Here is a 27081-nt window from a genome sequence, read left to right as displayed (position 1 = left end):
TTTCCCTGCCCCAACTAATCTAATGGGTATACTGTCGATTTGGAATCACCAGTGTTTTAATAAATATATGGATTAGGCTTTCCAGAGTATGTACAGGAAAAAGAGTGTGTGGGGGGAGAAAATGCTAAAAATCAAGGTATATTTTGTATTCTGGTCTTTGCCAATTTTTAATCCTTATAATTTAGTTGTGGGTGAATTCTTAGAGGAAGAAAAATGAAACCAGGAGAAAAGCAAGAACTTTGTTTCTGCATGAATATGCAAATACTAAACTCTGGAGAAAAAAATTTCTGCCATTGATGAAATTATAGTTGGACGATTCATCACGGAAAGGTAGTTAACTTCCAATATTTCAAGAATGAAGGTAAGTGCTTTTGTTACTGAAATATAGTAAAATCTTTTATCACAATTTATATTTTTCCCCAAATTTTCACTCTTCCTCTATCTTATTAAACTCTTGCCAAACACTTGAGAATTTCCCACAAATTACACAATTTACACCCCACTTCTGTGGGTAATTTCCATATTTTCTAGTGTCCCTTTCCTTCCTCAGCTGCAGAGGTGAGTTAAGTCAAAGGCTTAGAAAAAGAAAGCCATCCTCTAAGAAGTCCAGTAGGAATGAGGATATCTTCAGCAGAAATAAAATGGTCAAACCCAAGGAGAAGAAAATGGGAAGGCCCCAGCATGATTTCAACTCCATGAGACACTGTTCATTTCTATTTTACTAGTAAAAGTGGTGGGTAAATGCTAGTCAGACTGAAATAGTCTGGAGTATCTTTGGAATGCATTTACTGGAGTGAAACCCCACTCTCTCAGGGCTGCCCTCCCTATGCACGCTGTTTCCAGGTTCCCTCAAACCCCACTCTTGAAGAGAGAGAGGAAAGCTTTAGGAAGAAGTGCAAATTATTTGTGAAGATTGTTCTGGCAGCAGAATGGGTACTTTCTTTCATTTTATATTCTCCCTTATTTGCAACATTTTACTCTAATCTCCAGGAAGGAATAAAAGATGACTTAATTGTATTAAGACAACATATACTTTCCTCTGTTTATAGACTTTTGTCTTAAAGAAGGAAATATGTGTGTGTGTGTTTGTATGTATAGAAATATACAGACATACTTATATATGTATGAATATATATATACACACACTTCCTTTAGTTTTTGATCTGTTAGTTCACGTAAAACATCAACAAAATATGTTCTATGCCATAAGGTGGTAAAAAATGTGATTTCTATCTGCACATTCCAAAGCATCATATTACAGTTCTTTATAAAGCATACTAGGTTATGTCTACACGACCTAGGCAAAGTGAACATATAGAAGCCACTTAATGAATTTGAGTCACCTCTACTTACAAAACAGAATTTTCCCTTGCTTCCAACATCTAACACATACAGGTTGGCCCCCAATTGGGCACTAATGCTCTATGTAGTTGGGGGTTAGGTTTACCAAAATCTGGAAAGGCACAGCTTGTTTTCTGGAGAAATCTCAATACACTCTTGGGTTTGCCTGTAATTTTTATATTAATAATGGTACAAGCAGATGCTTCTAAAATTCTGTGCAGCTTTGGAGTTTTTAGGTTACTTAGGTCATAAAAAGTCCCATGGATGCTATTCTTTGAGTGTGGAAAAGTAGCACTCTTCCAATTATTTCTTCGGTGAGGTATTCTCGAAATGCAAGACTTCCTGAGTATTTAGGTAGAAAGAGTATTCATGCTCAAATACAAGACCTCCTTATGGAAGTTTGCCTGAGCATGCACAAGATGGAACAAATTCAGAAAGCTTCTGTCATCTTCGTCACGGTCTCCTGTATGCCACACACAGAAGTGGACAGTAGGGAAAAGAAAATGACAGTTAAATTTTTAAATAAATGATTTATTTGGAATAAGATGTTCCAATTTCTCCTAATAATAGGTAACAGAGGACTAGTCAGTGATCTTTACTAAGTCAGGGAACTATATAATGCCACTGAATAAGGAGTCAGAAGAAAAGGATGCTGCTCCATGCTTTACTGCCTCTAACTCTATGACCTTGGGCAAGTCAAGTACTTTCTCTAAGCCTTAGTTTCTCATCTGTAAAATAGGGTTGATTATCATGTTGGCTACTTAATAGAACTATATAATCATATGTGTTGAAACTAAACAATATAGGGCATTATGATGATGATTAGGGTGGATGGGAAGTGAGCAAGTGAATGTTTTGCTGTGCAAAACTGGAACTAGCTCCCTTCAGAAGAGACTCCTCAACTTTAGGTTTTCCATTAAAATCCATGCAAGATTTAAAAAAAAGTAGCAAAACCAAGAGCTAAATATATCTTGTGGAAAAATAAATAAAAAATGCTTCTTCTATTCTTGGTTTACAAATGAAAGTCTACATGGAATTCGCTGTTTCAAATGGAGACTAGAATGCATTGTAGTCACACCTGTGCACTGTCTACAAGCACACTCACTCACCGGACATGATCGACTGGAGCATTTCCATTATAACACACGCGAATGCATTCGCCACACTCTGCAGGAAGTTATTTCTTTCCATGGGAGTGCTAAAGACTTTACAGACTTTTTGCATCATTTTAACTGCCCAATCCATGCAGTATAGTTCTTTCTCACAAACCTGATTTCGATATAAAAAGAGTAATGGTAAAGCTTCATGGGAAGAAAACACTGGAATTTAAAAATGGTATTGACAATGATGGTTTATGACTTTACAGAATTTTTTTTTTAAGATTTTATTTATTTATTTGACAGACAGAGATCACAAGTAGGCAGAGAGGCAGGCCGAGAGAGGAAGAAGCAGGCTCTCTGCCGAGCAGAGAGCCCGATGTGGGGCTCGATCCCAGGACCCCAGGATCATGACCTGAGCCGAAGGCAGAGGCTTTAACCCACTGAGCCACGCAGGCGCCCCGACTTTACAGAATTTATTACACATGACATCATATTGAGTTTGTAAGTGGGAAATGCTCCTACATCTAACTTTCCTTTCCTTTCAAATGGTACAATTTTAGTGGAAAAAAGTGTGATGTAAATAAAAGCTTTGTCCAAGATTATCACAGCATATTATTCATTATGGTAAGAACTAATATTACAAATAATCGTTAAACATACCAAAAATAAGACTTCTGCTCATTCATTCATGCAGTTATTATTTATTGAGCAGATGCTAAGAGCTGGAGATACAATGGTTAAGCCATAAAGCCATAAAGCCTCTATTTTCCAGGAATCTAGTAAGGGTGACAAACAGGCAATTTTAATAGGCAAGAGAACTATGATCTTATCAATTCTCCACCTTGAGAGTTGTACATAATATTTATCCATTACTTAAAAGATAAAATATTTAGGGGGCACCTAGGTGGCTCAGTCAGTTGGGCATCTGTCTTTGGCTTGGGTCACGATCCCAGGATCCTTGGTTGGAGCCCTATGTCTGGGCTCTCTGTTCAGCAGGGAATCTGCTTCTCCCTCTCTCCCTGCCTCTCCCCCTGCTCATGCTCTCTCTCTCCTCTCTCTCACAAATAAATAAATGAGATCTTTTAAAAATAAAGGATAGAAATATTTATTTATTTATTTATTTTTAATATTTTATTTGTTTATTTGACAGACAGAAATCACAAGCAGGCAGAAAGGCAGGCAGAGAGAGAGGAGGAAGCAGGCTCGCCGCTGAGCAGGGAGCCTGATGTGGGACTTGATCCCAAGACCCCGAGATCATGACCTAAGCTGGGCAGAGGCTTTAACCCAATGAGCCACCCAGGCACCCCAAGGATAAAAATATTTAAAGATTACATGTTAATAGTTAAAGCTGGCCAAAAGGAAAAAGGTTTATTTACTAACATTCTAAATGGCCAATTTAATTCACATAGCCAAATAATATACAGTATGAAAACAAACCATATATATAAATAAATAAACCATATATAGTAGTGCAACATTTAGTTATAATGTAAACTTAACAGGAAAGGTTTGTTGACTATGTATTATGTGTAAGGCACTGTTCCAGGCACTATGAAACAAATAAGTCACCTAGTCCTGAATGTCAAAGAGCTCTCAGTCTCTTCTGGGAGACCATTTACCCCACACATAAAATGGTTTAAGAACACTAGTAGTCGGGACGCCTGGGTGGCTCAGTGGGTTAAAGCCTCTGCCTTCGGCTCAGGTCATGATCCCAGGATCCTGGGATCCAGTCTTGCATCCAGCTCTCTGCTCAGCAGGGAGCCTGCTTCCTCCTCTCTCTCTCTGCCTGCCTCTCTGCCTGCTTGTGATCTGTCAAATAAATAAATAAAATCTTAAAAAAAAAAAACACTAGTAGTAATTGAAGATGAAAAGAAGACAAAACTGAGGCCACTTAGAGAAAATGAATGATCAGCACTGAGATGTTTATCAGAGGTTTTCTAGGAAAGTCAATAAAGGTGACTTGCTATAGTGCTGCCAAAGTAACCTTCCAAACACTTAAAACTTACCATGGCTCTCACCTTCCTAAAACTTTTCAGCAGCTCCCTATTAGAGGATATGTTTAAGACCCACAGAATGATTGGCAAAGCCTTCCTTACCTAGCCTCTCCCTTTTTACTGCCCTTCCTCACCTCCTTTGCACATTCTACTCCTGAAATAATACTGAGCGGCTTACGGTCCTGCAAATACATGCAGTTCCATCTCTCTCTCCCTCTCTCTCTCTCTCAGAGGCAATCTACTTAATTACTAAAATAAATATTTACACTGTGAATGTAGTTAATTTGATAGCTTTCTTCAGTTTCGCATTTTAAGAAAAGCCACAGAAGTTTTATTCATGTTTTAAGCTGTTGCTTTGGTAAAGATTCTTGTATCCACTTCATAAGAAATGCATTACATCGGGCGCCTGGGTGGCTCAGTGGGTTAAGCCGCTGCCTTCGGCTCAGGTCATGATCTCAGGGTCCGGGGATCGAGTCCTGCATCGGGCTCTCTGCTCTGCAGGGAGCCTGCCTCCCTCTCTCTCTCTCTGCCTGCCTCTCCATCTACTTGTGATTTCTCTCTGTCAAATAAATAAATAAAATCTTAAAAAAAAAAAGAAAAAGAAAAAACAAAAGAAATGCATTACATCACTCATTCCTCACAACAGTCACCTGGAAGACTATTCTAGTGCTTCTGAAGCACTGGCTGGGGTGGCATCTGTGATGGTAGGCAAATCAGTGATATTTCTATGTAATGAATGCAGGTACACGTTAGAATAATTTGCACACATACACCCACCCCTCATCTCCCTGCAAACTAAACTCCTCCCATTCATTTTCAAAAATCTATTTCTGGGGCCCCTGGGTGGCTCAGTGGGTTAAGAGCCTCTGCCTTTGGCTCGGGTCATGATCTTAGAGTCCTGGGATCGAGCCCTGCATCGGGTTCTCTGCTCAGCAGGGAGCCTGCTTCCCTTCCTCTCTCTCAGCCTGCCTCTCTGCCTACTTGTGATCTCTCTTTGTCAAATAAATAAATAAAAATTTTTTAAAAAATCTATTTCTGCTGGGGCTGGGCAAGCCTTGTCTGTGCTATATTCACCCAGTATTGGCTCCCCTTTGCTACGTCTGTTTGTATCTTTTTAATACACATATATTTGTACTTATCACACTGAATTTATTTATATATACCTTGAGAGATCTCAAAAGACCTTAAGGAGGGTGCTTGGGTGGCTCAGTGGGTTAAGCCGCTGCCTTCGGCTCAGGTCATGATCTCAGGGTCCTCGGATCGAGTCCCGCATCGGGCTCTCTGCTCAGCAGGGAGCCTACTTCCTCCTCTCTCTCTCTCTCTGCCTACTTGTGATCTCTGTCTGTCAAATAAATAAATAAAATCTTAAAAAAAAAAATACCTTAAGCAGCTTTTTTTTTTTTTTAAAGATTTTATTTATTTATTTGACAGAGAGAGATCACAAGTAGGTGGAGAGGCAGGCAGAGAGAGAGGAGGAAGCAGGCCCCCTGCTGAGCAGAGAGCCCAATGCGGGACTTGATCCCAGGACCCTGAGATCATGACCTGAGCTGAAGGCAGCGGCTTAACCCACTGAGCCACCCAGGCGCCCCCTTAAGCAGCTTTTGGTTGGAGATTTGTTCCATTAATTTCCATACTCTTAGAATCTCACACAGTGTTAGGCCCACAGTAAAACATTCAATGTGTTTAAATGAATGAATATTAAATATATCTAATGTTTATTTGTTTGTTTGTTTTTGAGAGAGAGAGAGAGGGGCATGGAGGACAAGTTAGAGGGAGAAGGAAAGAGAAAATCTTAAGCAGGCTCCACATCCAGTGTGAACCCTAATGCTGGGCTCGATCTCATGATCCTGAGATCCTGACATGAGCCAAAATCAAGTGTTGGATACTCAACCAGCTGAGCCACCCAGTGGGCCCCCTTTAATGTTTTTTTTTTTCTTTTTAAAAAGATTTTATTTATTTATTTGACACACAGAGAGTGAGAGCACAAGCCGGGAGACAGAGGGAGAGAGAGAAGCAGACTCCCTGCTGAGGAGGGAGCCCAATGCAGGGCTTGATCCCAGGACCCCAGGATCATGACCTGAGCTGAAGGCAGCTGCTTAACCAACTGAGCCACTTAAGCACACCTAATGCTTTATTTTGAAAAACATTTTAACTATACAAAAGTGGAGATAGTAGCATAGTGAACCCCCAATATCCATTCCCTAGCTTCAGCAATTACCAATCTTGTCTCCTCTCTACTACCATTTACTTTCCCATCCTCTCCTGCTCCCCAATGATTATTTTGAAGCAAATCATAAAAGCTGTTTTTAAATGGAATCTTTAAAGAAGAATATAACTCAGCAGAGCTGTATAATGAAAATATGGACATTAAGTGGGGTGAGATTAATATAAGGAATGATTCCAAATATGCTATTACATTATATATATTTTTAAAAATTTAAATATACATAAAATAGATGTTTAAGGGTGCCTGGGTGGCTCAGTTGGTTGAGCGGCTGCCTTTAGCTCAGGTCATGATCTTGGAGTCCCGGGATCGAGTCCCGAGCCCCCATAGGGCTCCCAGCTCTATGGGGAGTCCGCTTCTCCCTCTGACCTTCTCCCCTCTCATGCTTTCTCTCTCATTCTCTCTCTCACATAAATAAATAAAATCTTTAAAAAAAAAAGATGCTTAAGTACTTATTCTTTCAAAATGTTCTGAACATATTTCAGTTCCTTTAGGGCAGCTCCCTGGTAAGTCAACTATAACGTTAAACAACTTCCTAGAGAAAAGCTTGTTTTTTACTTACCAAAGCCAAAAAGACTATCAGCTTTGCCAGTTCAATGGCCCGTCCATTCACAGCTTTACTCGCCATGAAAGTGAAACAGATGTTGTTTCCACTTAGGATTAGGAGACGTGCATTATTCTCTAGGAGCCACTCACGGGGAACCACTTTTATTAGAGGAAGAACAGTTATTTAGTAAGAAATTACATAATAGCTCTAGTAAACATCATTAAATTCATGCAATATTATATTACCTTTTTGGAAATACAACTAGAGCCAAGGGAAAAGCACAGAAAAAAAAATGCTGTAGTTTTGCAATTACTGCATTCAACCAGAAAAAGAGATTATTGCCAAGTTATAGTGGCTTTTACAAATGTCCTAGCAATATAGTAAAAGCATTTCTCCCACACACAGATCAAAAGGCAAGGTGATCTAATTCTATGTAAGCAAAAAAACTTACAACCTTTAGAGTCTAAAGGATTCTGCAGGAATAGAAAAAAACTATTTTCCTTTTGAGCCAATAGGAGAGGGCTCTCTTCTTACACAACCTAGGAGATTGTGAGAATTTGGAATTTGCAAAATGGGAATAACTGAGCTGATTAAATTGTGAAAATTTCAAATAATAATAAATATATATTTATTGGCAATTGGAGAAAAGGAAATTGATTATATGTATTCTCTTCAAACATATACCAAACTCTTCAAATATTTTAGAACATTTATTGATTTCGAATAGGCAATTCATTTGTTACCTGTAGGATTATCCTTACAATTTTATAATTATATTCTAAGAATACATTTCTACTACTCTGTGTGGTAAATATGTACGTTTACCTGATAGTTCATCTACAAGACTGATAACATCATCTGCTGTCCACTCTTTGGTGCCTGTGTCATACAGTAATTTAATAGCATCAGCCAAACCTTTCAGACTGGATTCATCTGTAGGTCCTTCTATCATTTTCTGCCAAACCACCTGTCCTGGATAATTGAAACAAAAACTAGGCTATGACAGAATAGTTGGCTTTGTGATAAAGATTCATGGATTGTTTAAAAAGGAAATTGGATGGCATTACAGAATCCCATTGCTTATATATGCTACTTTCATAATGAAAAGTCAATTCTGACAACAGTAAAGTGTGAACGTCTCTGACTGATGTGACGAAGTTTAGCAACAATTGCTACATGAAGTAAAGAAAAGGTAGTTTCACCAAGAAAATAGTGCTTCTAGTTCAAAGATAATGCTACTCCTATAACAAAAATTATAATGGGATGCCTGGGTGGCTCAGTAGGTTAAGTGTCTGCCTTCGGCTCAGGTCATGATCAGACTCTTTGCTCAGTGGGGGAGTCTGCTTCTCCCTCTCCCATTTCCCCTGCTTGTGCCTTCTCTCTCTCTGTCAAATAAATAAATAAAATCTTCAAAAATTATAATAAACAATTAATGTAATCTTATTAAAATCAAATGAAATCTGATATCCTTCAAAAAGAGAGCATGCTGTATTTGAGTGTCTTCCAAACATTAAATATATCAAAACACAGTAATCCAGTCAATTTTTGAATCTTTACCTATGAGCAATTCTCCTTGTGAATTACACATAAAATTTAATCCCAGATTGGCTTCCTGCTGCTACTTTAAACTGGATACTTCCTGATATAGGTAATGTGAACTGAAGAACTGCATGCTAATTTTAACATTAATCTAAGCCAAACTTAATTAAAAAGGCAAAAAAATGTGCATAATCACATTATGCACCCCAAATTAGACAGAATGTCAATTTAACTTCTACTGTGTTTTACAGATAGTATTATTCCCTTCCAGCAGCAACATAATCTTGCGGTAAGGTAATGTTTAGAAATGAAAAGTAGTGATTTTTAGGTACACCAGAGATGACAGGAATATATTTGGTAGTGGCATGTAGTCTTGAAGATTAAGCTATGCATAAGCTAATGTAGTGAGTATGTGAGTATCTATGAAATTATGAAACACATTTTAATCATCAGGAATGAGGAAACTAAGGAGGTATAAAAAGATATGCTTCCTAAAGTAAAAGTAATTAACATTTTTGAAACATACATCCCTAAAAAAATGGATGCTCACCATCTTGAGGAGATACTGGTCCGAAGATGATATATAATAATCTTGCCTGATTCACCATTGGCCATGGTTTTAATATACGTGTCAACCAAAAAGCAGAATCACTCCGATGTATCCAGTGATCAAGCAGGACGTTCCTACAGAACAGTCTTATCCTTAACTCCAGTTTTCGGGCACTTCCTATGAAGACAAAAAGACTGTAAACCATTCTTCCTAGAAAGGCTGATGTGCATATTGGATATGCACACAGTGGATATGGTCAGTGATAGACATCTGTAATATACTTTGTACTGAAGTGTTACTTCATTTTCCTTTGTAAAATTTTAGATTATTAAGGGACTATTTTTTAAACAATTTTATTGAGATAAACTTTATATGTCATACAATTCAGTGGTTTTAGTATATTCACAGATATATACAGCCAGCACCAAGTCAATTTTAGAACATTTTTATCACGTCAAAAAGAAATCCCATTCTTATTTTTTTTTTAAGGTTTTATTTATTTGACACAGAGAGAGACAGCCGAAATAGGGAATACAAGTGGGGGGAGTGGAAGAGGGATAAGGAGGCTCCCTGCTGAGCTAGGAGCCCAACACGGGACTCATTCCCAGGACCCTGGGATCAGAACCTGAGCCGAAGGCAGACACTTAACAACTGAGCCACCCAGACACCCTAGAAGTCCCGTTCTTTTAGCTCTTACCCCCATCCCTCCATTCTTTACTACCCCTGGACTTAAGTAATATTGGTCGCTTAATCTATCCTCTGTCTCTAAAGATTTCCTTTTCCTGGACTTCATAGGAGTGAAATCATGTAGTATGTGGTCTTTTGTGACTGGCTTCTTTCCTTTAGCACGTTTTCAAGCATCCATGTTATGGAATCTATCAGTACTTCCTTCATTTTTATGGCCAAATAATATTTCATTGCATAGATATATCTCATTTTGTTTATCCATTCACCTGCTGATGGACATTTGGGTTGTATCCAAATGTCTATTACAAAAAATGGCTATTACAAACAACGCTCCTATTAACACTGGTATACCAGTTTCTGTGTGGAAATAAGTTTTTCATTTCTCTTGTGGATATACCTAGGAGTGGAATTTCTGGGTCATATAGTAACTCTAAGTTTAGTCATTTGAGGAACTGCCAGACTGCTTTCCAAAATGGCTGCACCATCTTATATCTGGACAAGCATATTCTTGTCTTACCAACACTTATTATATGACTTTTTGATTCTAGCTGTTCTAGTGGGTATGAAGTAGTATCTTGGGTTTGTCTTTTTAAACAGACTTATCAAAATATATGTGATTTACATGTCAAGAAATTCACTCATTTAAAGTGTATAATTCAGGGGCAACTGCGTGGCCCAGTAATTAAGCATCTGCCTTCTGCTCAGGTCATGATCCCAGGGTCCTGGGATTGAGCCCTGCGTCAGGCTCCCTGCTCCACGGGAAGCCTGCTTCTCCCTCTCCCACTTCCCCTAATTCTGTTCCCTCTCTCCCTGTCAATTAAATAAATAAATAAAGTCTTAAAAAAATAAAGTGTATAATTCAATAGTTTACAATCTATAATAATATTGGGGTGCCTGGCTGACTCAGTCGCAAGAGCATGAGACTCTTGAAGTTGAAGTTGTGGGCTCATGCCCCATGTTAGATGTAGAGATTACTTAAATAACTTAAATAAACTAAAATACTTAAATAAACTAAAAAAAATCTATTATATTGGGGTGCCTGGGTAGCTCAGTGGGTTAAAGCTTCTGCCTGTGGATCAAATCCTGCCTTTGGATTTCAGGGTCCTGCGATTGAGCCCGGCATAGGGCTCTCTGCTCAGCAGGGAGCCTGCTTCCCCATCTCTCTCTCTGCCTGCTTCTCTGCCTACTTGTGATCTCTGTCAAACAAACAAACAAAATCTTTTTTAAAAACCTATTATATTATTAATTTTTAAAAATTGTGGTAAAATATAAATTTATTTATACATATATAAATATATATAACACAGTTTGCCATCCTAACCATTTTTAAAATGTACAATACAGTAGCATCACTTGCATTCAATTTGCAGTTCAACCACCACAACTATTTATTTCCAAAACTCTTTATTACCTCAAATAGAGGTTATTAAGTTAGTAAGCAATAACTCTCCATTTCCCTTTGCCCCAGTTCCTGATAACCTCAAATCTGCTTTCTGTTTTTATGAATTTGCCTGTTTGAGGTACCTTAGTTACGTGGAAACACAATATTTGTCCTTTTGTGTCTGATTTATTTCACTTAGCATGTTTTCCAAGTTCATCTATTTTAGCATGCTTTAAAACTTCATTACTTTTTTTTTTAAGATTATTTATTTATTTATTTGACAGAGAGAGAGATCACAAATAGGCAGAGAGGCAGGCAGAGAGAGGAGAAAGCAGGCTCCCTGCTGAGCAGAGAGCTCGATGCGGGACTCGATCCCAGGACCCTGAGATTATGACCTGAGCCGAAGGCAGTGGCTTAACTCACTGAGTTAACTCACCCCAAAACGTCATTACTTTTATGGCAGAAAAATATTCCATTGTATGAAGAGCCAACATTTGTTTATCCCTTCCTCTATTTATGAACACCTGGATTGTTCCCACTTTTTGGCTATTGTGAATAACACTGTGGTGAACAATGGCATGTGAGTATCCTTCCAAGTCCCAGCTCTCAATTCCCTTAAGAATACCTAGGAGTGGAATTTCTTGGCCATATGATAATTCTGTGTTTAGCTTTTTGAGAAATGGTCAAGTTTTTTTCCATAGTTGTGGCACCATTTTAAACTTTTATACCATTTATGTTCTACTTACTTGTAGATAAGACAAGAGTAAATGGAAAGTCTATTGATCAAAGGCCATATGAAGTAAGTACCCCTTGATGTATTAAGCCAGGTAACACAGCATCAGGAAAGGCTTTACAGAGGAAGTCTGGCAAACTGGGTCTTAAAAGATGAGGAGAGATGGTATTTTAGGGAAAAAAAAAAGAGAGAGAGAATGAACAAAAGATATGAGGTAGAAATGTGTAAGAGATATGTGAGACAGTGAGGGAAGAGGTAAAGACTATTCTATGTCAAGCAGATACAGAGAATAGTGGGGAATAAATTTGAAAAAAATAGACTGGGATGAGAATGTGAAAGCCAGTATAAACAGTTTGGACTTTATTTTGCTGACATTGGGGAGCCAATAAAAGTTTTTCATCCAGGGAGAGATATGATAAAGTAATTTTGTTATTGTTTCATTAGACTTCGAATCCGCCTTTTTGATCCATAATTTGTTTCATAATGAAATATCTCAAGCCGGGGCGCCTGGGTGGCTCAGTGGGCTAAAGCCTCTGCCTTCAGCTTGGGTCATGATCCCAGGGTCCTGGAATCAAGCCCTGCATCCAGCTCTCTGTTAAGCAGGGAGCCTGCTTCCCCTCTCTCTGTCTGCCTCCCTGCCTACTTGTGATCGCTCTCTCTGTCAAATAAATAAATAAAATCTTTAAAAAAAAAAAAAGGAAATATTTCAAGCCATCAGAAAAGCAGAAACTCCATAACAAATACTGGATACTGGTCACTTAGTTTTGTCAAGGCTTAACTTTTTCCTATATTAGCTTCGGATTTTTAAAAAATAAATAAAACATAGGTATGGTTACAGCTTCTTGTATATCACTCCTGATCCTCTTCCCCTTCATTCTTAGAAGTAATCACCACCTTGAATTTGGATATTGATCCTCTTGTACAAGTCAGGGTTCTCCAGAAAAAATAGAATAAACAGGATGTATATATATACATATACACATACACATATATATATGTATATATATACATGGAGAAGAATTGATTTTGAGGAATTAGATCACAAGATTATGGAGGTTTGGCAATCCAAAATCTGCAGGGTATGCTGGCAGACTAGAGACCAGAGAAGAGTTTCAGTTCAAATCCAAAGGCATTCTGCTTGGTAGAATTTTTTCTTGCTTGGGAGGTCAGTCTTTTTCTACTAAGGCCTTCAAGTGATTGATGAGACCTACCCTTATTATGGAGGGTAATCTGCTTTACTTAAAGTGTACTGATTTAAATGTTAATCTCATCTAAGAAATAACTTCAGAGAAACATCTAGAATAATGTTTGACCAAATATCTGAGTGCTGGGTATTGACCCAGCCAAGCTGACATACAAACTTAACATCACATCTCCTAACTATGTTCTTATATTTAATACAGGTATATTACCATAAAGAATATATAGAATTATTTTACATGTTTTTAATTTGTATATAAATAGTAACATGTTCAAAATATCCTTTGGTTATCTTTCTCTCAACTTACATTTTGAGATTTATCCATATTAATACATGTGGCTTTAGTTCATACATATTAACTACAATGGTTTTAACTGTATGGATACTTTTTTTTAAGGTTTTATTTTTTATTTGGCAGAGACAGAGATCACAAGGAGGCAGAGTGGCAGGCAAAGAGAGAGAGAGAGAGAGGAGGAAGCAGGCTCCCCGCTGAGCAGAGGGCCTAATGTGGAGCTCGATCCCAGGACCCTCGGATCATGACCCAAGCCAAAGGCAGAGCCACCCAGGCACCCCAACTGTATGGATACTTAATTCATTTTTCCATTCTCCTGATGAGGGGCATTTGGATTGTTTGCAGTTTTTCATGCTTACATGCTGTAATGCTCATTCTTACACAGGTCTCCTTATGCACACTGTAGGAGTATCTCAGCATGAAACTGCTAGACTATAGGATTCCATAATTTTTAAAACTATGAAATATCCCATATACATAAAGGTTTAAAGAATACTATAATGAAAAACTTTGTATCCTCCATCCAGTCTTAATTAGTAAAATATTATTCATACAGTTGAGCCCTCTGAATACTTCTTTCTCTAATCACGTGCCTCACAATCTAATTCAGTGTTTATCTTCTCCTTACATTTCTTTGTCCTTTTACTACATATGGATGTCATGATTTTCTTTTAAACATACTTTCGAACTCTGCTATTTTTTTTTCTATTTTAGTATCTGTATAATATTAGCTGTGAGTTGTAGTTTTTTTTTTTTTTTTACCTGGTTTGCTACAGACAACGGTCTGCATCTTGCGGGAGAGATTAGTCAGCTCACATAAGAAGTTATACACACGATGGCACTCGAGTCCATCCCAACCTGCCGTTAAGGTCTGAGAATAATAAAATGAAGGAAATATTACAGATGTCCTGACCACCAAATCAAAATATAAGTCACTGCTAGCTTATGAGCATGATCAAGGTGATGTGCAATTTTTATCCACTATGTAAAATTCAAATTAATAAGAAAATATACATAAACAAATCCTAGAAATGCCCCCAAACCCAGTTTTTTTTTGGTTGTCAAGGGAGTATCCTTTCAGAACACTTTCAAGTGGTGCTGAATCCTGAACCCTGACAGTATGGGCAAAGTAACAAAGACCAAAATCCTAGAGCACAATGTTAGTTACGTGGCACAGCCATACCGTGGTTTAGTTTTCAACAGAATCCCTTTGACTTCCTCTAGTTACCATTTATGATACTGCTTACAAATGAGAATGATCTCATCTTAAAGTGACAATTATGAGCAATTACTAATAACATTCTGATGCGAGTGAGCAAAAATTTTTTATTAGGACAAAGTTTAATATTTATCTTTGACCCAACCAGAATGTACAGTTAAGCATATATGAAAAGGAAATTCAAATGGCATGCTAATCTATAGTTAGATTTTGAAAAGGTTGATTAATCATATCAATTTTTCTTAAAATAGTTGATCTGGATTTTAATAGTTTACGAATTAATCACATTCCCTGTGCAAGCACGTAGAAGAAACTGCTAACAACAGTTACTTTTGTCGAAGGCGACTCAGTGGAACACGGACAGGCCCTGATGGTAGACTTCCTTTTCATTTTATACAGGTTTGCACCTTTTGAATTTTATATAAATATATGTGTTTATATTACCTGTCCTTCCTCCCCCAAAAGCAAAAACATATCTTGGAAGAGAGATGGTAGGAGGGCCTACGCTACTGGAATCTGGGCATGCAGATGGTGGCTGGCAGGCTGGCGTATAGAGCAAAATTGTAAACTTTGCAAGGCATTTTTTTTAAGATTTTATTTATTTATTTGACAGAGAGAGAGATCACAAGTAGGCAGAGAGCCAGGCAGAGAGAGAGGAGGAAGAGGCTCACCATGGAGCAGAGAGCCCAATGTGCGGCTCAATCCCAGGAGCCCAAGATCAGGACCTGAACCGAAGGCAGAGGCTTAACCCACTGAGCCACCCAGGCACCCCTGTAAGGTTAAGTTTTAAATAAGTTATTGCAGTTGATCCTTGAGAAAGGCAGCGGTGAGCGCCTGAGTGGCTCATTCATTAAGCATCTGCCTTTGGCTCAGGTTATGATCCCAGGGTCCTGGGATCACGTCCCACATCAGGCTCCCTGCTCTTCGGGAAGCCTACTTCTCCCTCTCTCACCCCCCTGCTTGTGTTCCCTCTCTCTATCTCTCTCTGTCAAATAAATAAAATCTTTAAAAAAAGAAAAGAAAAAGACAGGAATTGGGGCACTTACACCCCCCCACTCAATTTTGCTTACCCAAAACTTAACTATTAATAATAGCCTACTGCTGACTGTAAGCCTTTCCAATAACGTAGTCAATTGACAATATTTTGTATGTTATATGTATTGTCTACTGTATTCTTACAATAAAGTAAGAGAAAAGAAAATGTTATTAAAGAAAATCATAAAAAAAGAAAATCATAAGGAAGAGGTAATACACTTATAGCACTGTACTGTATTTACTGAAAAAATTCTGTGTATAAGTGAACCTGGACAGTTCAAACCCATGTTCTTCAAAGGTAAACTATACATTTAAACTGCTTAAAACAATATAATAGATTAATAATATACCATTAATATTGAATAACACTAAATAATAGTACTAATCTTCTTTGTTTATAATAAAAGATTAGTCAAAAACTTTTAAAAAATCAGGTAGTTGATTTCTTTTTTATCAGCTTGAGATCTAATTGACATATAACATTGTGTAAGTTAAATTATATAATGTCGTGATTTTACAATTGTACATACTGCAAAATAATTACCACAGTAAGGTTAGTTAACACATCTACCATCTTCCAAAGCTTTAATTTTTTTTCACTTCTAAAAATCACATCTTAAATAACTAGCAAAAAACTAAAAATTCATTACATACACACATATGTGCGTGCGCCCGCACGCAATACCCCACAAGATTTCTAGTCTTTACAACTGGCTGGAAACTTCAAGTATATTGGTATTGAGCAAATAAATGTTTTGAGAAATTCAAGAAAAAAAATCTGAGGTGGCAAACACACTGTTAGATTAATACTTCCTCAAATCTTTATAATTTTATTTTGTTCTCTTTTAGATTATTATTATTTTTATTAACCTATGGAAATGTAGACTACATGCTTTACCTGTTAACACTTCAAAAAACATGCCTTTTCCTCTTTCATTTAAAAAAAATGTACCTGTAAAAATATGCCATAACATGGTAATCCTAAACATTGGATAGGAGCTGCACAGCCATTGAATTTAAAACAGGAAACCTGTAAAGAGAACAACTATTAATTCCTCTTTTACAATGGAACTGTACAATGATTGGACATTCAAATTTAAAGGAAATATGCAGGAATATTTTTCACTATTAATTGAAAATAATGAAAAGGCTAAATAACTAGCATTGTGTTACATAAGTAAGGTCAAAATAGAAGTATAAAACTGAGTGTCTTAAAGGAGCTCATAATTTATTTAGAAGAATAAAATAGAGGCATGTGAAATTATTTTGATAATTCAGGTTAGAATATACATAGATGTGAAAATGACTAAATACACACTATATTAGACACTGTGAAAGTAAAAACGATAAATTTGGGAATGATCAAAACAGCTTCTGAAGCATGTGAAAAAAGCATTGTCTTAAAGTAGGATTCAAATATAAGGAATGAAAAAGATAGGAAAGATAGGTGAGGGAAAAAATAAGGATAACATTGTGCAGTGGTAGGAATGAAAAGCTTTATGTGGGAAGAAAGATATGACATACTTAACTGGGCTCAGTGTAGTAGGGAGTAAGATTGCATTGTCAGGAAGAGCCCTAAATACCAGCTACAGACTTTGGACCTTATCTTGCTGAAATTAAGTAGCCACTGAAAGATTTTTAAGTAAGAAAATTAACTCAATGAAAGGGATGCTTTGGGAAGAATAACCTTGATTCAGCACACAGAATGTCTTGCAAAGTAAAGAAAGAGATGGCAGGAAGATTATCTGAGAAGCTGCTCTAATAATATAGACCTGAACTCAGTGCAAATACTGACATGAAAAAAAGCGAATGCATCAGAAACAGTTTGCATACTATTGAGTGTAGAACTGAACCATCAGTGTTGGATGTATGTTTGAGTTTGTATATTGAAAATCAACACTTATACAGAGATTATGCCCAAACACATGGATACACATTCAAGTCATAAATTACCATAAAAGTTTTATTTTTTAAATGTTTTAAAGATTTATTTATTTTAGAGAGAATTAAAGAGAGAGTGTGTGCTTGTGTGCATGGGGAGGGGATGCCTAGGGGCAAAAGGAGAGGTAGAGGGAGAGAGAACCTCAAGAAAATTCCCCATTGAGGCCTGAGCCTAATATGGGGCTCAAATATGGGGCTCAACAACCCTGAGATCATGACCTGAGCTGAAACCAAGAGTCGGACGCTTAACCAACTAAGCCACCCAAGCACCCTCAGAAGTTCTGTTATTTTAATATTAAAAAAACTTTCCTGGGCCACCTGGGTGGCTCAGTGGCTTAAAACCTCTGCGTTTGGCTCGGGTCAGGATCCCAGGGTCCTAGGATTGAGCCCCGCATCGGGCTCTCTGCTCGGCTGGGAGTCTGCTTCCTCCTCTCTCTCTCTCTCTGACTGCCTCTCTGCCTATTTGTGATTTCTATATGTCAAATAAACAAAAATCTTGGGGCACCTGGGTGGCTCAGTGGGTTAAAGCCTCTGCCTTCAGCTCAGGTCATGATCCCAGGGTCCTGTGATCCAGCCCCACATCGGGCTCTCTGCTCAGTGGGGAGCCTGCTTCCCCCTCTCTCTGTCTGCGTCTCTGCCTACTTGTGATTTCCCTCTCTGTCAAATAAATAAATAAAATCTTTAAAAAAAAAATCTAAAAAAAACCCCACTTTCCTTGTTTTCATACGTTCATAAATAGTAAGAGTAAACATTCAGATTCATTTTAATAAAAATCTAAATCACCACTTTAAAGGATTTAAGGATTCTCATGTAGGTTAAAAAATACTTTTATACTCTGATAACTCTAATAAACTTGAATGATATTCTTAATTATACATAAAAATTATTTTATAAGTAAGAGACTACTACATTTTGGTGTTTTATAATCTCTGGATACTTGGTATAGTATTAGACTATCATCAATCAGTTATTAGTATTAATCAGTTATTAGTATTAATTCACAAAATTCTACTAATTAATTGAAGATGGATCTAAAATGGTTAATTTATAGCTTGTTAAAAAGCTATAACAAATAGCTTTATTAGAAATCAAGATTGTGAACCAGTTGAGAAGTGTGATCTTACTTCTGCCAGTATTTTGTGAATGTACTTTAGTCTTTCCCTTGTGGGCAGCAGCAACGTACATCTTTTAAACAGCAGACCTGAAAACATAAAGAGACACATGAAAAAAATGACAATGATACAATTAATGTAAAAGTACCTGTAAAGCACAGCATACATTTCCTTGAAAGTCAAGTACAATAAATCACAGTGGACTGTGAGCTGATATGATTCTGAAGAGGAAGTTTGGGAGCAAGGGTACCAAACACTTAGAAAATATGGTGTTTACCAAGAAACTGTGATGTCCACTAAGTGGTATAAAAATCTTATAAAAATGATGAAATTGATATTATAAGATAGATATAGAAAATATTTAGACTAAAGAAGATACAACAACAGACACAAAGATGCACTAGTGGAACTGTATCTTTATTCTACAGAAAACAGATTCCAATATTTCTTGAAATTAAAATGTTCACAAAGGAAAATGCTTTAAGAGTTGTTAATGTAAAACATGGAAAGAACGAGAAAAGCGATTTTGTATTCCTTTCTCCATATAAAAAAATTTTGAATCGTAAGTACTTAAAATTTCAGAGGTTAGAAGTTATTTTCACTCACAGAAAGTATTCAGTTTGGATGAAATATCCATTTCTTCCTTCAAAGATATCCTTTTATGGGGCTTACATGTTAAGAATGTATAGAATTTTGTGTTCAGATATTTTAAAAAAGAAAAAAAAAACCTTCAATTTCCCAGTGAGACATGTAACTTGAACTACAGTGACAGAAGTGTATGATCGGTTTCCTCTAACTTTATGTGTCTGTTTTCCTAAAATGGCAATACGTTGTTAACATTCCTATAAGGGCAATGCTACTAAAAATAAGATATATAATAGGAAAATAAATACCTGAATATCATGAATTTCTCCATCTTTATCTTCCTTGCATTTACTTTTTTTTTAATGTATATTTTAGCTACTTCAGATAATTCTGTAGAATCTATGGGAATCCAATTTATTTTTAGAAGTTGCTATGTTTGGACAACACATGACCAGAATTGAGTTTGAAATATAAACCCTCTGTATTTTTGTACATAAAAAGACATTTTCAATGTTTGGTTTTTAAGCTGAGTTCTTTCCCTTTCATGTTTTGGCATCCAGTCCCATAGCAGATCATAGCTGGGGAAGTGTAAGCTATAATTGTATGCTGGTTGCTTTTTCTAATGTAAAACTCCTATTTTTGAGGATTGCAATTTACCATAAAAACCAATACTGGCTGACTTATTTATTTTTTTTAACACAGGTGCTCTGCTATACCCTTTAGAGACTAACTTTTAAAATTTCTTCCCACTAAAATAGAGTCAGATGTAATGTTCTTTTCACACTGGCCATCTGCTCTGTCTTATATGAAGAAGCAAATTAAAATTTATAATCTTCAGAGCACAGAATTCTGAAAATGTTATTTTAATGTCTGAAAACAAGAACAGATCAGATAGGAAAGGCAACATGAGAAAACGGTAAGTACATCAAACATTTACCTAAAGAATCAGTCATAAGCCAGGTGTCTGTACCAAAACTAAGTGGAAGGTTGAAATCATCACGTGAATAAAACTGTGTTTAAAAGCTGGCTATTAGGGTGCCTGGGTGGCTCAGTGGGTTAAAGCCTCTGCCTTTGGCTCAGGTCATGATCCCATGATCCCAAGTTCCCAGCCCCACATCGGGCTCTCTGCTCAGCAGGGAGCCTGCTTCTTCCTCTCTCTCTCTCTGTGCCTGCCTCTCTACCTACTTGTGATCGCTGTCTGTCAAATAAATAAATAAATAAATCTTAAAAAAAAAAAAGATAAAAAGAAAAAGAAAAAAGAAAGAAACAGAGCTGGAATGCAGACTTAAGGAAAAAAAATAAATAAAAGCTGGCTATTAAGATCAATACATATTTGTATTTTTCACTGAATTATCCATATAATTATCTTTTTTAAAAAATTTATTTATTTTACAGAGATCACAAGTAGGCAGAGAGGCAGGCAGAGAGAGAGAGAGGAGGAAGCAGGCTCCCTGCTTGAGCAGAGAGCCCCATGCGGGGCTCGATCCTAGGACCCTGAGATCATGACCTGAGCCGAAGACAGAGGCTTTAACCCACTGAGCCACCCAGGCGCCCCTCCGTATAATTATCTTAATGTTTGTTTGTTTCTTGGTTAGGGAGAAAAAAAATTCTTTCAGATCAAAACCATAAGATAAGCTCTTTTACTGTACCACTTATTCTACAACTAAGGATGTTTGAAAAAAGATATTTATAATGACAAGTAGCAAAAAGTCATTGCTATGTTCTGTTACAGGCTTTACTAAATCCAACTATAAATACTGAAACACATAACACTGTAATCAGATTACATACCTTTCATTTAGTCTTATGAAACTAAATCTAATTAATAGTAATCTTATTAATTTATCAAATATACTTTTATGTATTTATATACATGTATATAGTCTTATTTTATTATCTTAAAGCTAGGCTTCCTTGCGCTACTAAAGGGTAATAATCATTTAACTTAACTAGTATGCCTTTATATAAAAATTGAAAACATCACCTTAATTTTGGGCTTTATTGCCATGTTTTGGTTAATTATAAGGTAGTCTCATAATTAAACTGGTGCCACTAGTCAAGTCAAAATTAGAATTTTATTTGAGTACATCAATGAATGGGATAAAAGACATAGATGATTTTAAATCAAGGGAATGGATTATATGGAATTTCCTTTGATAAGACTAATTTATTATAGTGTAATGATTTATTAATAAATGTGTGGAGTACTTTTAAAAATTGTTTCTGATAAGAGAATAAGTGATCTTCCACAATAATGTGTTTACATTTCTTTTCCATTTTAAGGACTGGATTATGGTTGAAAGAGAAAAGAAGTTTAGAAAAAAATTCATTAGATACCCAGGAAGTATAGGAAGTACATCAATTTCACTGGAAAGTCACCTAAATAATAAGAAAAGGTGACACTGTATGCACATGAAACCACAAGGACTGATACTTTACACTAAAGCGCATTCTCTCATCTTTAAAGATAAGTATAAGGGACTATTATGGAAAAGTCTTCACACTGAAGAATTAAAGCATCATAGAAATAGGCACATTTTAAGAAATATCCCCCATTTCCCACAGGCCCTACGGAATTCTTTAATAAAATCCCCTTAATTAAGTGTAGTTCTTTACTTGTTACAATTCTCATTACATAAATTACCTAGAGATCTGTAATGCTCCAGTATGGCAGAGTCTTGTCTCTTGCTAGGCAGCTCAAGGTTATGAAAATCCTGTAGTAAAAGTCTTTTGCTTCCTGACGAGGTTGAAATATAATTAATAATGTGCTGGCTGACTGTTTTGGACACCATGCTTAGCATGCTGATATCCTTCACTACCAAAAGAAATACATATACATATATATATATATATAAATAGCTTAATTACAAGAACATCATTATTAGTACAATCTATGAACTTATAAGTTAGCTCATCAATAATATACCAAATAATAAAATATATAAAAAAGTGGAGGAAAAGGGGAAAATTTTAAATTGTTTTAAATCTCCTGTTCAATGAATTGGAAATACTTAGGGATGTAACAGTTATAATTAGAGGCATACTTTAAAGAGTTTGAATGCCACACTTTCTTCATTATATCCCTTACCTAATAATGATGAAACCAGAAAACAAACATAATGTAAATACCATTAACATTCTAGCAGGGCCCAAGATGACACAGTAGTTCGTGGGGGGGGGGGGAATTCAAGCATCTATATAGCCTACTCATAGTTCCCAGACCTCACCTGATAAATATCTTAAGATTATTTGGAATATTTCCAATGGCAAGGCTTTAAAATTTCCAAGCGTTGATAAGGGCTGAGAGTCTGAGCCAAGGGTGTTGGAAAAATAGCTGCTAGATCGACGATTACTACGTCTATATTTCTGGTTGGGAATCAAAGTGAAACTGGTATTTATTTTAGATGCCATCCTCTTTCTTATGTCATGAATTTATCCTGGTTAGAAAAATAAAATACAAGAGACAAAGGAGAAAGGAAATTATAGCAATAAAGAGCTGTTTTTTAAAATGGAGAAACTGATACCTTGTTGGTAAATAGCTATCTATCTATTTACAAAACTTTTTTTTTAAAGTGATTTCTAGCCACATTGTGGGGCTCAAACTTAGGACCCCAAAATCAAGAGTCACATGCTCTACTGACTCTGTCAACCAGGAACCCCTCTATTAACAAAACTTTTAATATAATGTCTAATTTACCGAGCTCCCACCAATTAAGAGTGTATCTATTCATCTCAAATGATATGGAATGTTTAAAATCCTTTTCCCTCTTAGCCAAATATTCTAGAAAAAGAATGTTAGTAGAATAAGAGACATGTATTTGGATGAGATATAGTCTAAGAAAATATGCAAAGTCTTTAAAAGATTTGACAGAAAAAAACCAATATAACAAATTCAAAACATTCCAGATCTGTCAATTAGTATGTTGCTTTTATAATCTTTACATTTTAAAAAAATCAAAATATCATTGTAGCTTTAAAATTTTGTAGTGAAGTTTTTCCATTTCTTTCAAACTGAGTACTGATATTTTCTTTGTTGGAAGCAGTAAAAAGAGAGACAAGAAATAGAAATTCTAACTTTAGAACATTTAAAATTTACAAGTTCTAACAGATTAAGAAGATTGTATTACTACTACCAATTATGTGCTGTGCTGTATAACACAAACAGCGAAATTAAAGTCCTGTAAAATTAAAAAGATTAGAATAAATGAACAATAATTTTCCTCCTAATTCCACTTTTGGTTACTTATAATTCTTAAGAAGGGCCTACACAACTTGATTTTGAAATGAACATTTCTTAGAACTTATTAAAATCACTGATAATTTACTTACACCAAAAAATAATTCTTAAAAAATATTCATAATAGGTGACTTTGTGTCACTATTGCGCCAATTCAGAAGACATTGTTTTTTGTACATATACCCATACATGTACATAACTACAACTCTAAGCCTTTCTGTTTTTTTTTTTAAGCCTTTCTGTTTCTGAAGTAACAACTAAGACATTTCATCAAAGAGTTACAAATATATCTGACCCAAATGCATATTCTCCTTTTGTCACAAACTTGCTAAAATCACATTGTTACTTACTCATCTAAAAGGTTACATATCAACTTAAAATCAGTTATACTTTGAAAACATGGCCAAGAAATTTAGTTCTCAGTGAAAAACATACTGTGAACCTCCTTTAAAACCATAAAACCATACCATAGCACTTTGCTTAAGCATTCCATGAGCACTTCAATTAAAAGCTATTTTAAAATAATCATTAAAATTACACAAGTAACATTGAATTGTCAAAAAAGTTTACAAAGTACAGCAAGACAAAAAGAAGGCACTTAAATTCACTTAGAAACTTTGGTTTATATCACTCCAGAATTATATATATCACAAGTATATATAGAACATATATATATTCTGACAAAAAAGATCACTGTTCATACTATTTTGTAATCCGCTTTTTTCAATGATAAGGAAAGCTAAGTTATTCCATGCCAATAGATACTTCTGCAAGTATATATATTTTAAAGGCTGCATGTAAATAAATGGAAGAATGATGATCCATGAGGTTGTTTTTAACTTTCACAGTAGGCACTTTGAAGTATTTTCATTGTAATAAAATTATCAATCGGGCCTAGATTTGTCCGGCCTGCGAAGAACATGTAAAGTGGAACTTAGATGGGGCCTTTGGGTTCTTCAGAGACTCACTGACCCCTCGGAGCCCCGGGGACTTCAGTGTCAACCACTAAGCGTATATATTTAAACCTCTGAGGATTAAAACTCAATGGGCCCCTTCTTTTAACACCGAAGTCTCCTCTTACAATTCCTTATTTTCCTCACTGGAGGAGAGCTGGACGACGTGGGGCGGGGGCATACTGGCTTTTCTGAAAATCCCGAAAGTGTAATCCCAAACTATTTCCGGTTTTCTCCCTCCTCCCACAAGAGAATGAGAATCATTGACCAAAATAATAAAGTTTCCATGCCTCCGTTCCACCCCAATTCGTTGTTGACTGGTAAAGGGTTTGAGGGCCTTCTTGGCTGAACTTCCCCCCCTTTCAGAGAAAACCGTCCAACAGCAATTCACCACAATTTCTATTTTGTTTCAACCTAAGAAAACCCTAGAAGAGACCCACTCCTGCTAGGGTATTGGCCCCAAACACCTCCAAAGAGCTAAACCGGGGACACCATAAAGCAGAAACTGGCCGATATAAGAATCAAACCACATGGTGATGCATTTTTTTACCCCCTTCAGTCAAGAAAAAGATGAAACTATCTCAAGAAAGTACTGGGGAAAAAAAGTCTCTTTTTACCACAGATTTTGACAGTTTTCCGCCTACGGAATCACAGGCAAATGGGACTTAGCTGTTCTGCCCCACCATCCTCAAATTTCTTAATGTTTAAAAAAGAAAATTTCTCCTCAAGGTTTTCCCGCCGGGTTGAGGGCGGGTCCAGCTCCGGTCGGCTCCGGAGCTGCGTTCCCGCCTCCCAGGCGCCCCCGTGGCCTCAAGAATATTTTAGAATCCTCCCAGGAGCCCCAGCGGGAAGGAAGCCCCGCCCCCTCATAAATAGTAAGCCGCCCACCCCGGCTCCCATAGTGCCCTCCTCTCTCATGAATATTTTAGAACCCTCTCAGGAGCACTACACCCACACGGGTAAGAGACCCCGCCTCCTCATGAATAGTAAAAAAAAAAAACCTGAGCACCCATAGTGCCCTCCTACACCATGAATAATGAACGAGGATGAGGTTCTCGGAGCCCAAACCAAGACCAACGCGACTCTTTGCTCCAAGTTGAAGACAGGAAGGGGTGGAGCCGTTAGAGTCTAGGGGAGGGGAGGGTGCAAAGGAAGAGCCGGTACCTGGCGCGCCGGGCGTCTGCTCCAAACCACTTCCTCTCCCTTCAACCTAGTTTTGAGCCCGTTTTTAGTTCCCCCTGCCCACACCCCAGAAGGGTAAATTGGAGAGCTTTCATCAAAACTTCTGTTGGAGGAAACCTCCAAACATTCTTTTTTAAACCTATCTGGGTTCCTAGAATCAGACGAGGATTTGTACCTCCAGCTTCCCAAGATGGAGTCCAAGACAGAACTTGCTAGCTTGGCCCTCTTCCCTTGAAAATGAGGTTCTTACTCATTTATTCATTCATTCAGTAGCTGGGCCAGCTACTGGAGTGGGCCCTAAGGACACAAGAGAGAACAAGGCACATGTATTTCCCTGCCTTAATGGAGCTTATTAGTCTAATGGGAAAGATAGCATAAACACACAGTGTTATGGAGGAAATAAGGCAGCAGAGAAAAAGATAGTATGGAAGGGGGGGTGCCTACTTTAAATGAACTGGTCGGGAAGGTCTCTTTAAGGAGATTACACTTAACTGGAGAACTAGTGGAGGAAAAGGAACCAGTCAGGAAAGAGCTTGGGACAAAGGGAACAGTAGGAAAGATTTTGGTACATTGTAGGATTTGTAAGGCTGCCTGGCTGAGTTTAGTGAGTAAGTAGGAGAGTAGCCTCATGGAGACCATGGAGAGGTAGGCACAGATGGGGTATGCAGGACCTTATATAAAGGCCTTAAAAGAGGCTCATTTTAGAACCCCTGTAGGCTCTATATATTCGAGCTTTGGGGGACCCACTCTACTTTATATCCACATCGTTTAATAAAATAAAATACATAAATGACTACATAATCATTAACTTTACATTTAGGATTAGTTGACATATTGTTATATTATGTAGTCACAAACATTGATTTTTGATTTTTTAGTTTTTTGGAGCTAGTTCTTTTTTTTCCCCCATCTCAAACATTTTTTATAGGTTCATAAAGATCTTAGCCCCAGGAGCCAGGAGCACCTAATGAGTATAAAGATTCTGAGTGGTAAGCAGTTTACATTTTATTCAAAGTGTCATGGAGGAGTTTTAAGCAGAGTGATATAATCTGATTTATATCATTGAAAGATTTCTCTGGCTTTTATGTGGAGAATAATTGAAGCTAGTAGAGGTAGAAGAGGGAAGATCTGTTAGGATGTTGATGCCTGACTAGAGAGTAGGGGCCCTGGAAAGAAAGGTTTGAGATATATTTTGGGGCATAGAAGTAGCTGAATTTGCTGATGGATT

General features: G+C 36.9%; 1 protein-coding gene across 1 annotated transcript; it reads right to left on the bottom strand.

Moving 5' to 3' along the window:
- Window positions 1-1219: 1219 nt before the first annotated feature.
- On the bottom strand, window positions 1220-25455 carry FBXO47 (F-box protein 47). The gene is made up of 11 exons (XM_044250446.1): window positions 25289-25455; window positions 22709-22918; window positions 22126-22296; window positions 18909-18985; window positions 16796-16873; window positions 14352-14460; window positions 9296-9472; window positions 8032-8178; window positions 7222-7364; window positions 2451-2610; window positions 1220-1804 (listed from the first exon to the last, which is right to left on the bottom strand). The coding sequence occupies exons 2-11, from the start codon at window positions 22890-22892 to the stop codon at window positions 1692-1694; spliced, it is 1359 nt and encodes a 452-aa protein (XP_044106381.1). The 5' UTR covers window positions 22893-22918; window positions 25289-25455; the 3' UTR covers window positions 1220-1691.
- Window positions 25456-27081: the final 1626 nt, after the last annotated feature.

Source organism: Neovison vison, chromosome 5 (genome assembly GCF_020171115.1).
Source record: "Neovison vison isolate M4711 chromosome 5, ASM_NN_V1, whole genome shotgun sequence".
NCBI lineage: Eukaryota > Metazoa > Chordata > Mammalia > Carnivora > Mustelidae > Neogale > Neogale vison.
The sequence above is the reverse complement of the archived record's forward strand: the minus strand, read 5'-3'. Positions and strand labels throughout refer to the sequence as shown.